We start from the raw sequence: 13,791 nt of genomic DNA on the forward strand, positions 1-13,791 counted from the left end.
GCTATACGGAGGTTTAACGAATAACTGGTAAGAACTATCTGACAAAAAAAATGTTTTCCAGTAGGATTATCACATACGTGAAGCTGTATATAGGCACACATTTTCTCACATAAATAGGAATCATTCTTGGTGTTCACATATATTTTTTTAGTACCTCGTATATTTGTAAGAACTAAATTTTTATTGGTAGAATGGGGCAAGGGAGGCGCAGCATATCATTTGACTTTATCAAAGTGAAAACTGTTCCAAAGTAAGAACAGAACATTTTTTCTTTCCTTTATGAAAAGTGTGTAAGTGTGATTGTTCAACTCATATAGTTACCTTCTCAGAGATTCTTCAAATTCAGGGTCTTTTAGAGGATAAATTTATGTGAACTTACAGCTCTGCTTAAGAGTTCATTATTTATAAGCTATTATGATGAAAGTACGTATGTGGAATTTTTAGGTTTTGTTTTTAATTCTGGTATTAAAATCCTACAAGGGGAGAAATGGTATTGTTAGCTGCAAGCTGTAAAACAACTCGAACTAGTATTATTTTTCATTTCTGATGCAAACATTTTCTTGTAGGCTTGGGAAGCCCTTTACTGAAGCATTGGGCATTGGAGGTGTTTTAAGACTCTAAATTATTTCAGTCTAGTCTTTCAATGTGTCTTTCTGGTGACTTGAAAAGGTGTTCTAGGAATTTTGAACCTTTACAGATGTGTGGATCGGTGTATTTTCAAGGAGAGTCAGCAAGCAGTAAATTGAGTTCAGCTCTGGTGTGAAGCACCACACCTTTTGAAGCCCACATGGACAGGCAATGCTTAACCTCTTTAAAGCGCATGCAAACTGATATTGATAGGTTTTATTCAGTAGAAGGCATAATTTTGCTCTTAATACTAAAGGGAAAATTTCTTGGTGTTGTCAGTATTGAACGCTTGTATTTTCTGGAAATCTGCAATGAAGTATTAATGGAAAGAGAAACAAATGCTAAAGAGGAAAATAGATCTTGGACTTGGACATTTTCAAGCTCTGCATTCTATTTTTGGTGGCTGGCAGAGTGTGGTACCTGTCTGGAGTGACAGTGTTTAGGTTAGAAAAGTTAGGTGCAGGCTGCTTATTTTGTAACACTCTTCCCATAAAAGAGGAATGGTTGGAGCTGGTAAACTGCAATTGTGGGCAGACTGTGTGTGTACTAAATAAAGGTACTGCGCTTCACTGAAGCTGTAAGGCCTTATTTTGAATTAACAAATGTCAGTTTACAGAAGAGCTAGAAAGGGGAATAACATCTTAAAATAACCTTTTTAAGAGCACCTAATGTTCTTAACTTGATGCCAGGCTCTTTGAGCTGCAGTGAATGAGAGTAATAACAAAGTAAGCGAGGAGTTGGAAGTAAGGCAAGAATATTAATGGCAGAGGTGTTTAATGTGATCTTGTAAAAGGTATTTTCTGTTAAATGATGTTTAAGGAAATCTTTCTTAAATTTGTATTAAGTTGTCTGGCTTGATACTACCAGGATGCATTTTCTAAAATGTGTAGCTGCTTTTCAACCTTGATTTGAGGATACATTTACTAGATACAGTTCAAGGGAAAATAGATACATTCTGTTATTCTTAGCTGGCATAGCAAAGATAAGGAGTTTACACATAACAGAGTTTTCATTCCAGAAACAATCTTGAGGTCAGGAATGTGGCTTGGTAGACTAGTTTTCTGTGGCATTAATCCAAGCACCAGCTTTCAAGAGTTAAGATGGTTTAATAGCTATCTCCTCTCACATTATCCTGTGGCAGGTGTAAGTCATGTTTACATTTTAAGTGACCCTATTATCCCTTATACCTTGGTGAGCCTTAATTTTTATTTAAGAAAAGAACTGTGACTTTCACTTAATCTTAGTTGACAAGAACAGGTAATCAAATAATCCTGTATTTTTTCTCCCCTTAGGTGAATATCGTGTATCTAAGGAGAAAACTTGCTGTACAAGTGTTTTGTAATTTGAAGCTTTTTAAAAGTGTTTGACATAAACTGTGTCTGAATGTTTTTTTCCCCAAACTTCTTCTATTTGAGAGAACAATAGGTAATGTTTTTATTCCAACTGCAACAGAAATTTTATAAAAAGACAGCTGCTGCTAACTATAACACTTTTATAATCTGAAACACACATAAAATATTATTAAGTAATATGGTCGTAAAAATTAAGTTCTACCAAACAGCATGAACCAAAACTTAAAACTTGCAGCAAACTTGATAGTTCCAGATCACTCAAATATAAAATTTTTGAAGAGATTACTTGATTCTGCAACCTATTACTTCTTGATGACTTTTCATAAGCTTTAACTTTTTTTAATCCCTTAAAAATCAGTTGTTCCAAAAATTGACTAAACTTGTGCCTTGTTGGATATTAGAACTATTCATGATTGGATGATTTCTCTATTTGCAGTTCACTGAAAGCTAGTGTTTCATAGCAGTTTAAGCTTTTAAAGTGTGAGATTTACCTTTTTGTTTATTTATAAAATAAGAAATAAAAAAAAAGAGAGAGTTTCAGTTTTTGTCAGGAATGGGTAACCCTTCTATGAAGCAAGATTCCTTCTGTAATGTTTTTCATATCTTAAAATATCTATAGATGCATTTGGCAAACCAATCTATTTAAGCACTTGTACAAGAGAGGGATGTGATCAAATTTGTAATGACAATGTATTTGTGACCCGTTGATGAAGTCAGAAAATTTTATTTCAGAAGTTTCTTATGAAATACTCTACAAGAACAGCGTGATGAATGTGGAAGCCTTGTGTCTTTACCAGGGAGGTGGGAATCTGTTGCAACCCAAACCATTCTGTGGTTTTATGTTGTGTTTAGTAGACAAAGGGCTAGTCTTGAATGCTGATGGGACTTCGGTTTGAATTGCTTGCTTCTAAGTTTTCTCTCCTCCAACAGAAACAACTCTTTGAAATTACCTTGTATTTGTATCCTTTTTCCTGAGCTCTGCTGCAGAGACAAGCTGGACCAAGGCTCCTCAGCTCAGATAAAGTGTGGGGCCCAGCTCTGGTCTGGCTTGGCTGTGCAGTGCAGGGAGGGCTCATCCCCCCTCCCATGGGTACCAAGGGCTGGCTCCTTTCCCAGGCGAGGAAGATAGGTGCTGGCAGTGAGCCACAGGTGAAGTCTGTGCCAGAATCCCAGTGTGGCACTGCCACCCAGCACTAAGCTTTTCCTGTTATTGTTCCTGCTTGCCCATCGAATGTAATTGCTGATAATGCCTTCTTGAATATCGTTGATTGTGTCTAACAGAAGTATTAACTGCATTTTTCTCTATGACTGTCCCTACGAACTCATTTGGTTTTAAGTCAGAAAAAAATCACTTCTCTACGTAATGAGAAATCTGGCATCTACTGTTTTTGTCAGCATAATATGCCAGTTTTTGTCACGTGGTGTGAAAACACTCTTCCTGAACTGCTTTACCCTGTGCTATTCTAACTAAAGTTTGGGACTGTGCTTCTCAGTTTTATCAGTTCAATTATAAAGAGTGTATTTCAGATAGACCTAATTGCTAGGAGCAGCAGGCGATTTCAGAGTTCACAGCCCAGGATGTGTAATGGATTCTAAAAGAAACTGTACTGTGGAGAACCTTTGGGTTCCAGTCATGGCATGCAGCTGTCCCGTGAAAGAATTTTCTTTATTTCTTTCTACAGATTCAGTTAGAAAATTTTATGTCAAATGTTTAATTCTGAGAGCAAGAGATAGCTTTTGTTAAATAGTTCCTTTAACAAGAAGAATCCTTAGTAGTCAATTCATGCATGGAAGACCAAGATTATATAAAATGATTTTATATTCACTTTTGGTACATTAATTCCATAGAAAGTAGTGGGACTCTTTTCTTGGGAATGTGCATGAGAAGTTTATTTTCTAAGTGAAAAATGCTGTTTGTTCTGAAGTATTTAGTTTCTTTCTTATGCTAGGAACTTCACTATCAATACTAATTCATGCATTTAATTGCATCCTTCAGAAATAGGGCATTCTTTTTAATTAGAAAATCAGCATAGTAGAAGTATTTTTTGTGAATAAGTGACTTGAGCAATTTTTCATTTTAAATAAACAAGGGGGTGGGAGGGTGTATGTGTGTTGAGGCATTGTTCTTGTTCCTTAAGTTTTACCAGAACCAAGAATATTTGGAGAAGTCCTATGGGCTGTGAAATTTTTAAGGGCAAGAAAAGACACTTTTGTTCTCACTCTTACTTCTTCCATCCACCTACTTTTCCCCATTTGTGTACTTCTACCTTCAGAGCAGCCTTGTGAAAAGGTCACAAGAAGTTGTGCTCATAGATTGTGTTGAGCTTATTTTTGCGCATACAAGTACTCTATGTGATGTAAGGGAAATTAATACCAAGGAATGAGATGCTGTGTTCCAGATCTTTCCTACTAGGGTAATGCATTTGGAGATGTGAGTTAAGATATTAAAACAGCTGGATTTCTTCCCCATTTTATGATCTTAAGGAATGGATTAGGATCTCTCCTGCAAATACTCCATTTTTTCCATACTGGAATGCTCCATGCTAGGATGAAATAGATTATGACATTATTCGATTAAAAAAAGCTACTGTATAAAATAAATTATCTATCTTCAGATTATTATTTGAAAATTTTCATAAAAAATAGTAATTCTTGTCACAAAGTTCTAGTCTTCAGCAGACGTCAGAGCTTATTGAGGAGATGGGGTCACACTGATGCGTTATGAAAGGGTGAGGGGAATCACACATAAGATGCTATATTGGAAGTAATAGTTGGATATTAGGATTTTTCTTTTTTTCCAGGTAGTGTGTTGCTGCAGGTTGGTATAGGTTACCTAGATAGGCTGTGGAACATATGTCCTTAAAAATGCTAAAAGGATGGCTGTCATCCTAACTAAACTCATCAAAACCATGACTTCAGCTTCGAAGTTGGCTGTACTTTGAGCAAGATTGGACCAGGTAACTCATCTCCAGATAGTCCTTACATCCGTCATTAATATATAACATCACTCTTAGTTAAAACGTCCAAGTAACAGGATTTGAGAATCCACATAGATATAAACTTGATTTTCTTCGCTTTTTCTTAAGGTGGACAACAATATCCTTTCTATGAAGGTTAGAAGGCATCTAGCCAAAGAGAAGAGAAGGTTCTGTGTAGAATTGTATTTAAAGCCAAGTGACATCCTGGCATTTTTGGTGATTTCTCTCAGACCTCAAAAGTCTTCTATTACCATTTTCATAGGAGCTCTGGGGAGAAATCAAGAAACGTAGAGCATTTTCTGTTCTGTAAACGTTATAGAACTTTACTCAAACTGACTTTTGGAGTGAGACCAACCATGTGATCGGAGATCAACCATGTGATGGAGACATGTTTCAAGTTCTTAACATTTAAGTTTGTTTTATATCGATAAAGGCCTTAAGTAGTAAATACTCTCAGTGGATTTAAACAGCTAAGCTTGGATAAAGTCATGTTGGATTAAAATGAGCAATCATCTTTTGAGCTTTGTATTACTAAATTTAGTATTGGGCAGTCTACTAATTCTATTGATTATTGGTTTATAGTAATTCTGTAAGAAGCTTTGTTTGAAAGTGGTACTGTGCTACAGACATTTACATGAATAAAGGTTTGAAGGTCACATAATGTACCTTTTGAACTTCTAAACACAATGTTCAAGTAAAGGTTGTGTCTCTTTTAAAAATAACACCCAATGCTAGAAACTTGAATCCCAGCCATTTTAGAGTTAAATGTCTTTCAGTTGTTTTCACTGATATTAATTTTATATTAATTGCCTTTCTTGAAGGTTGGTTTTATCATTTTGTTTAGTTTAGGTTTTTTTGGCCAGGCTGAAGGATATCTTAAGTTGTTTCACCCAATCCGTTGGGAATGAAGGGAAAAAAAAGGCCATGGTTTTGTTTCATTTTGCTTTTCCTTGTAAATTGTATTTATAAGTAAATCTTCTATCTGTCCATCTGCAAACATTATTACTCCTATCTGAATAATGAAATTTGAGGAAACACAGACCTACTCAGTGCAGCAATCTTATTTTTAGAAGGCTTCTCAATGCTTTGCTTTGTTGAGTTAGAATCAAAGTTAAGCTTGTCCAATTTTTATTATGTAGTTTTGTCCCACCTTTGTAGTTAAATATGCCTGTGACATGTTTTTGGGTAATCATGGCAGTACACTCAACAGCAGTAGTTTCAGATTTTCTGGAAGTAGTTGAAATGTCTATTTAAGACTGCTTGTGATACTAGAATAAAGGTGCATTTTCCTAAGGAGCAGTCAGGTACACTCATAATCTTCTGTTTGCTGTAGGTAAAATTTTCTTGGTTAGTCCATTGTACTGCCACCCCCACTGCTTGCTCTGAAAAAATACTTCAGATGCTCTTTGTCAACATCACTTTTTTTCTTAAAGTTACTCTGATATGATTACTTCGGATTGTGATCCATTTTACTTTACAAATGCTGAACATCATTTGCTCATCGATGTTTTGTGATGGTCCCTAAATACTGTTGCAGATGTCTGAACACTTTGCCTAAACAGAAGTGGTCTGGGGAAGGTATTCTTCGTTTACATTAGCCTGCAAGGCAGTGTCTACATGCGGTAATAGTCTCACAGTAGTCACTTCTGGGCAGCGTGGGCTGAAGGGCAGGATAATAACCCATGGCTAGACTGTTCCCTGTCTCTGTGAGACTCTGGTTTGTTCAGGTAGCATGAAGGTGCTACCTTTAAATCTTCCTTTTAGAGCTGAACAGCAGTATCAGATGTAGGTTGTGGACTGACCGTCCGGGTTACTAATTTGGCAGTGCCTACTTGGTGTGCCTGAGGCAGCTGTGAGGCACCTGGACACAATTCTGTGGTTCTGTGATAGTAAAAGCCATTTGCTGTGGACACAGGCTGTTTAAAAAGACCTGTTTGTTGCTTATTTCAGCTCAGTTTTCCATAGCTTTTACCTGTATCTTTGCAGCTTATCTGCTCTCTTCCAAACCTTTCTACTGGAAAAAAAAAAAATTCTGTCTCAGTGCAATTAGGTAAAAGGAGATCTTGTTTGCTTGTTCCACCTCTCCTCTGTGCAGCAACATGATCATTGACTATGGAAATGGTCACATTTCTAGTACAAATGCCAGTTTTTGCAATAGGAAGGTACATTGTTTAAGATGGAGATCCTTGAAAAATCTGTGTGGGACATTTATCTCTTATTTGTGAGAACAGCAAGAGACCAAAGAGTGGAAGTCCTTAAATCTCAGGGAGTAATATCCTGAACAGTTTCAGATTCCTTCAAGGTGTGGTTGTTTTTTTGTTTGTTTGTTTGTTTGTTAGTGCATTGATCAAAACACACGCTTAAAATGGTCTTATTAACAATATTAAAGCAAGCAATTATTTAAAACGCTTCTATTACTAGAAGTATACTAGAGTTTGTCTTAGGAAGAAATAGTTCCTGCAAAAAATCCAACACTTTGGCAATAAATAGAACTGTTGAAGTGCATATATAAACTGTAGTTTGATACTTGTTAATTGAATATATGAAATGAAACAGAAACCCTAACAGGCATAGGAACAGCACTTGCAGTGAGTGGTGGCTCACTCAGTTGCAGCTTTGAGTGGGATGTGGTGAGTAATGCAGTTATTTTTGAATGTTGTTGCTTTCCCTGTGCATAAGATTATTGTATCATGATGGCATCAGCAACATGACCATTGTTAATGATGCCCCCGATCATATTATACACCAAGTGCAGTGATTTATAGGTGTCACATTGGCATTAATTTCTCTGGGAATTGCATTGTGCATAGTAGCCACGGAGGGCAGAGGTCAGGCTGCCGGGCAGGGGCTGGGTATTGTTGGAAGAAACTCACAAAAGACAAGTCTCTCTATAAATAGGACTGGTGTTTGCTACGAGAAATTAATCTCTTTTCCACTCTTACATGGAAGCAAATAGCTTTTAATATGCTTAATTTCAGATTTGGTCATAGTGCCAGCAGTCGACTAATTAAACTAATGTTGGAAGTGTGTCAAGAATTGGATCTTGTTATGTGAAAAGGAATCTTTGACCAGATGAATTAAATACTGAACTTACTTGTGTTAAAAGTGATTTTTGCTTGTATTGTTAGTCATGTAACACTGTAAAAATGCGCAAAACTTCTATAAAGAAGTATCTTTTTGGCCTTAGGGATTCTTTTTTTGGGAAATATGCTCGACATCTTACCGCATTTTTTTTTTTTAAAGCTCTATAATCACCGGGAATTTTCATTATCTTTAATCTAGTGTGTGTGTGCATGTGTAGTCACAATTTCTAGGGCTTGCCTGCATTATGTAAATTTGCTGAATTTACATCTGAGATCTGGAAGACCACTTCCTTTTCCTTTGGTTAATGTCAGTCTTCCATAATAACTCTTCAACACCATGAAACAGAGTATTTAGTGTTACAGTTAATTTGTCTCTTCCTGCAATTGTTTGTTTAAATAGGAATTGAAAAGCCTATTGTACATGCTATCTCCATTCCAGGAGACATGGTAGTAATACGTTCATAACAGTCAGTTGATTGATATCTTTTGCTAAGATGTTGATGTGAAAGGTCAAAGGAAAAGCAAGATGTTGAAAGTATATGTCTTAAAGAGCAGTTTGCATTAATTTGAGGATGTGCTTCTAAATTTATTAAAGCATTCTAGAATAGGAAAAAAACCCACCCCAATATCTCTGGAAGTTATTTGACACGTTGATACGCATTTCAAAATAGAAGTTCCTTTTATGTTCCTGATACTAAGTAAATGGTGTAATAGAACACCTTGATGTGTTATGTGCTACTTGAGGAAATATTGGCAGCTCTTTCAAGGACAAGTAAACTACTTTCAGACTCTTAACAAAGGGTAATTTCTTGATGAAGTTAATAAGCTGAACCAGGAGATTATTTTGCCATTCTTAAAACTGTCCTGATACGAATCCCTGCAAAAAATAGAGGACTGTCATGTAATTTCTCTGCCTTGGCCTTGTATTTATCAAGTAGCTTCTTTCAGTGTTCCAGGTCAGATTTGCATGTCTGTATTATTACATGTCTCACAAGTGAATTTTTAAACTGAATAAGAATATGACCTAATATAGCACTAGTTCCTTGACACCCTGGAAGGACAGAAAGGAAATGGTCATGTTAGTTCACTAAAGGTAATTTTGTCAAGTGCTTTTGGATTTCTATTTCTTAAACCCCTTGTCTTTAGATACTAAATTTGGGCAGTAGGTCATTTTTTATTTACTTGTGTCCTTTTAAACTTTCTTGAAAAGGCCACAGAGCTGTGTATATTGGAGTTCACGTCCCACTTGGAAAGCAAGGCCGTCGACGGCATAGACATCGTGGGCACAGGCACCACAGAAGAAAAAAAGAAAAAGAAACTGATAGAGAGGATGGCCGGGAATCTCCATCATATGGTAAGAAATTTGTGCATGTTCTTCACGTCTCCTGAAAATAAACTTCAGTAGCTACTCTGTGCTTAAATGTTGTTTTGTGCTATTTCTTTTATTCTCACTGTAATTGATGTCTTTTTGTGTACAATCAGACAAGGATTTCGTGGTTGTGTTTTATCTAAGTTAGAAGCTGTTGGACTTGGTCCAGCTGTCTGCATGAATGTTCAGCAGCCTGCACAGAATAGGTTAGACTAGAGCTTTGTAATGCTCTCCTGTAGCATGAAAATCTGTGTTATTTAAATTAGACACCTTTTTTCAGATTGTGTAGTCGTGTATGCTTCTTCCTCTGATTTTTGAAACTAAGCATGTAGCTGTGAAAAGCAGCATTTGCCATGGTAATTTGATCAATGATCTTATTTTATTTAAATACTTACTTCAACCTTCTTGCTGTCTGTTAGTAAAGGAATTGTACTGCCTCATACATAAGCTTTTGGTTTGGATCACAAATTGCTTCCCCACCTCTACTATCCTCAAGAGATGACAATTTTGTCATATCATTCTCTGAAATGAAAGTATCTGGCTGTATGCTTAGCAGTTTTTCTTTAAGACCTTAAGTCCACTTTTATTCCTAGGCTGCCATAAATGGGCAAATCATGGGTGCAGTGTTTGAATTTAAGTTTGGACTCCATGTTGTTCACTATTACCTTTAAATGACTAGCAGCATGTTCTAATGGGGCCAGTACCTGAAACAAAGGAGTTCTCAAATGGAAATGCTTTGACAAATCTCCTTTTACTGTTCTCCTGTGGTTCTTGGTTTCAGCCATCTTCAAGGCCTCCCCTCCCAAATACCAATTATTATAATTGATATTATGTTTGTAGAGCCTTGCTGTACAGTTTTTGAAGACACAAGTGATATTAAGTTGATAGAAATTCACTTCTCTGTTCTGGTTCCTTCTGTATACTGTACGCTCAGGGTTTGGCAAGATTCTGGGGTATGTTGGTTTTGGGATGGAAACAATCTGCTATAGACCTTAACTGATAATGAATGCTGTTTGCATTCAAGAGCACATTTCAGAATTACGCTACTGGATGGTGGCGTATACCAGAATAAAAATGCTGTATCAAAACTCAATTTGGAATGAACTTTGTTAGTAACTCAGAACTTATGTTTAAATCTAAAAAGCCGTCTTCCTTCTACAGTAGAAGCCTACAGTTGTATATTCGTGTATAACAGCTGTGAGAGTGATGTTTTAGTGAACAAAGTTAAGATTTTTAAAAATTGAAAAAATTAAAAAATTAAAATTGAGATTTACCTGGATTTTTTCTCTCTGACCTTCCTTGAGGTAACATTGCAAATAATACAGTATTGAACCCTTGTAATATGAAAATCTGCTTGAGTTGAAAAAAAATCTTTGTGTAAGTATTAAAAGTATTTATAAAATCATGTGGCTTAATTGGTGGGTCTTTTAAAGTTTTGCTCATGTTAGTTGAAATCCAGTACTTACTTGATCAATAAGGATAGTTTGATTTTCTAGCAACTTACTGAGCCTATTCCACTAGGCATTATACTATGAGAAGTTAAAATATTTTCTGGACACTTCAGCCACATAGTTTTCTACTTTCTTATGTTAATTTATGCAGAGTGCTCCAACCATGCAATGAAAAAATTTTATCCTACATAAATAGTAACAGACCACAGAAAAATCTGCTGGCCTAACAGTGAGTGCCTGGCTGCTCACTGATGACTGTCTTGAACTATTGCTTGGGTAGCTGATCTGTAAGCAAGTTTCCATCAGCCCATTTTTTAACTTTTTCTTCTTTAGTGTCTTGTGTCATGATGGTATTAATTATTTAGTTCTCAAAATGAAAACAAGGTTTCTAGTGTTTTGGTATATTAATTTCTACTCTTTTTAAAATCAAATCTGCTGTTGATGTTAATTTTCATATTGGCAATCTACAGAAGAGCCAAAAATAGTTGATTAATTTTCATAAACATGGATTTCCAAATGTTTTGTTTTCAGAAATAGTGCAAAATTTTCAGAGAGCCTTCTTTAAAGCACAAGTATGTTTCCTTTGTTCCTCTTCCCTCTTAAAGAGGATGTTGTCCTGTGTATTTCTAGCTGAGGGCAGGAGATTTTACTGTTATGTAGTGTTTCTTGTTTCATAGAAGTATGAATTCTTCTAATTATTCAGTTTCTCCTTTTCTTCAAGACACACCATCTCAAAGAGTACAGTTTATCTTGGGTACTGAAGATGATGATGAACACATTCCTCATGATCTCTTCACTGAAATGGATGAACTTTGCTTCAGGGATGGAGAAGAATATGAATGGAGAGAAACTGCTAGGTATGTTTGGAGTAGATTGTTTCAAGATATATCACAGTAATTTTATTTCAAAGAATTGCATACCAGGTTTGGCTTAGAATATTCATTGTCTATAGGAGTTGTTTACTCAATTCATGCTCAGCAACCCAAAACTTTAGTTCTTCTTGTCCCTTACTGGTCTAGTTACTTCCTTCTGCGTATGCATTGTGTTGAATTCTTCTGCATTCGGTAGTTCCAGCTGCCTTGTTGCATAACTCCTTAACTTTTGTAGAAACTCAATTTGCGTAATGCCTGTGAGTGGGAATCAAGATCAGTTTATAGTTTCAAGTGTTATAGTTCTTAAATGTCTGGCTTAGCAGCCTTAGGAGACTTGAACATGCTATATGGTATGTTTCAGACAGCTTTCTAATCCTAAAATACTAATGAAATCAAGGTGCAAATCAGGTAATAAGGCAGACTGCCATATTCTTCACAAGAACATGGGAATAGGTATTGGTCAAGCTAAAAGAAACAAAATAAGTAAAAACTGAAACAGCTGAATGTGGTTATTAAGGCCAGATAAAAATGTTAATCAGTTGGGCTGTCTTCTGAGAAAATGAAAACTATTATGATCACGTGGAATTTTCTGTTCTGTCATGCCTAAGCCACATGGAAGAGTGGAATAGATTGCCAAATTTTCCTTCCATGAGAAATGTGATGTGTATATGTGAATGCATTTCAGGTGGCTGAAGTTTGAAGAGGATGTTGAAGATGGCGGTGATCGATGGAGCAAGCCTTACGTAGCAACTCTGTCTCTGCACAGTCTCTTTGAACTGCGGAGCTGTATTCTTAATGGGACGGTCATGTTGGACATGAGAGCCAACACGCTTGATGAGATAGCAGGTTGCAGCAAAAATTTTTTAAAATATTTTATCCCTACCTTTTGATCTATAATTTGAGGTGCTTTTGCTGATGTCTATGTTCTTGAAAATACTGTGTTGAAGAAACAGGTATGTGCATGCTTGCTGTATTTTTTTTTGATCTGGTTGAGAGGAATTAGTCTTACAAACTTCACTTACAAAAAGCGATGCTAGATGGGTAGGAGCTCCTTAGTATGTATTTTAGGATAAGGCCCAGAACTTGCCCTTAATGTCTTCTTTGTCTTTGTTTCTACAGATGAATTGTAAATATCTGCCAGAACATTTTAGGAGTTATTTGTGCACTTTAGTACCCTAATTATTAATCATATTTTGGCTGATGTTAACTTCATGCCATTAGTGCAGTTGGTTGTTGCACATCTGGTATTTTTTTCACCTTTATAAGAGGTGAGCAGAAATAAATTTTGTACATGTTGTTTGACCTACTGTGTTGAGTGTCCTCACTAATCACGTGGTCATTTTGGATACTATACAGGCAGCTTTGAAGACTTTTATATATATATATATGTATGTATATAAAATATATAAATACATGCACATATATATACATTATATATGTCTGCTTGCTCTAAATATATTTGAATTAGTTTTACATAATTTTCCTGGTATCTCTTGCTACAGGTACCACACAGTGGAATGCTTCTCAGGAATCATATTAGATTTAGGGTTGACCGACGTGTACGTGAAGGACAAGGTGTTTTCACCTTAAAAACTTTGTCAATATTTGAAATGTTTTCTTGTTTTGAAGTCCTTGAAATTCACTCAGGAAGTTGGTATTCTCTTCCTGTTTTTCTGACTTACCGAGCAAGAGTGTTCAGTACATCGTTTGTAAATGTAATGTTTTGGTTTATAATTTTATTTTTAGTAATTGATTTAGTGATAATCTTACTACATAAGGAAAGCAGTTGCTTAATTGTGTGTAACCAGTGCTCTGAGTAACAGGTATTTTAGTTGGAACTAGGATGCCTTAAGAGATTTGTGTGAATTTGTTTCAAGTTAATTTTAGGTGTCACTGTGAAGCATGTGGGTTAGCGGTGCTCTGTGTACAAATGTGTTGTCTTGTTACCGGGAGCCAGGAATACCCAGTAGGTAATATTGTTTCTTACTCATAGTAGGAGAGAGAGGGTGGCAGGTTTCCTTTTGAGAACCTGTAACAAGTAGCTGTGTGTTACCAGTGA

General features: G+C 36.1%; 1 protein-coding gene across 19 annotated transcripts in view; it reads left to right on the forward strand.

Moving 5' to 3' along the window:
- SLC4A7 (solute carrier family 4 member 7) overlaps positions 1 to 13,791 on the forward strand; it is a 93,042-nt gene that overhangs the window by 37,481 nt on the left and 41,770 nt on the right. For 18 of the 19 annotated variants that reach the window (XM_040061071.2, XM_040060956.1, XM_040061017.1 and 15 more), the window contains exons 3-5: positions 9,251 to 9,394; positions 11,582 to 11,717; positions 12,418 to 12,578. In XM_040061071.2, coding sequence (XP_039917005.1) covers positions 9,251 to 9,394; positions 11,582 to 11,717; positions 12,418 to 12,578 — 441 coding nt within the window. The other variant, XM_040061121.1, reaches the window with a different exon arrangement.

This window comes from Hirundo rustica, chromosome 1 (genome assembly GCF_015227805.2).
Source record: "Hirundo rustica isolate bHirRus1 chromosome 1, bHirRus1.pri.v3, whole genome shotgun sequence".
In the NCBI taxonomy this organism is placed as follows: Eukaryota; Metazoa; Chordata; class Aves; order Passeriformes; family Hirundinidae; genus Hirundo; species Hirundo rustica.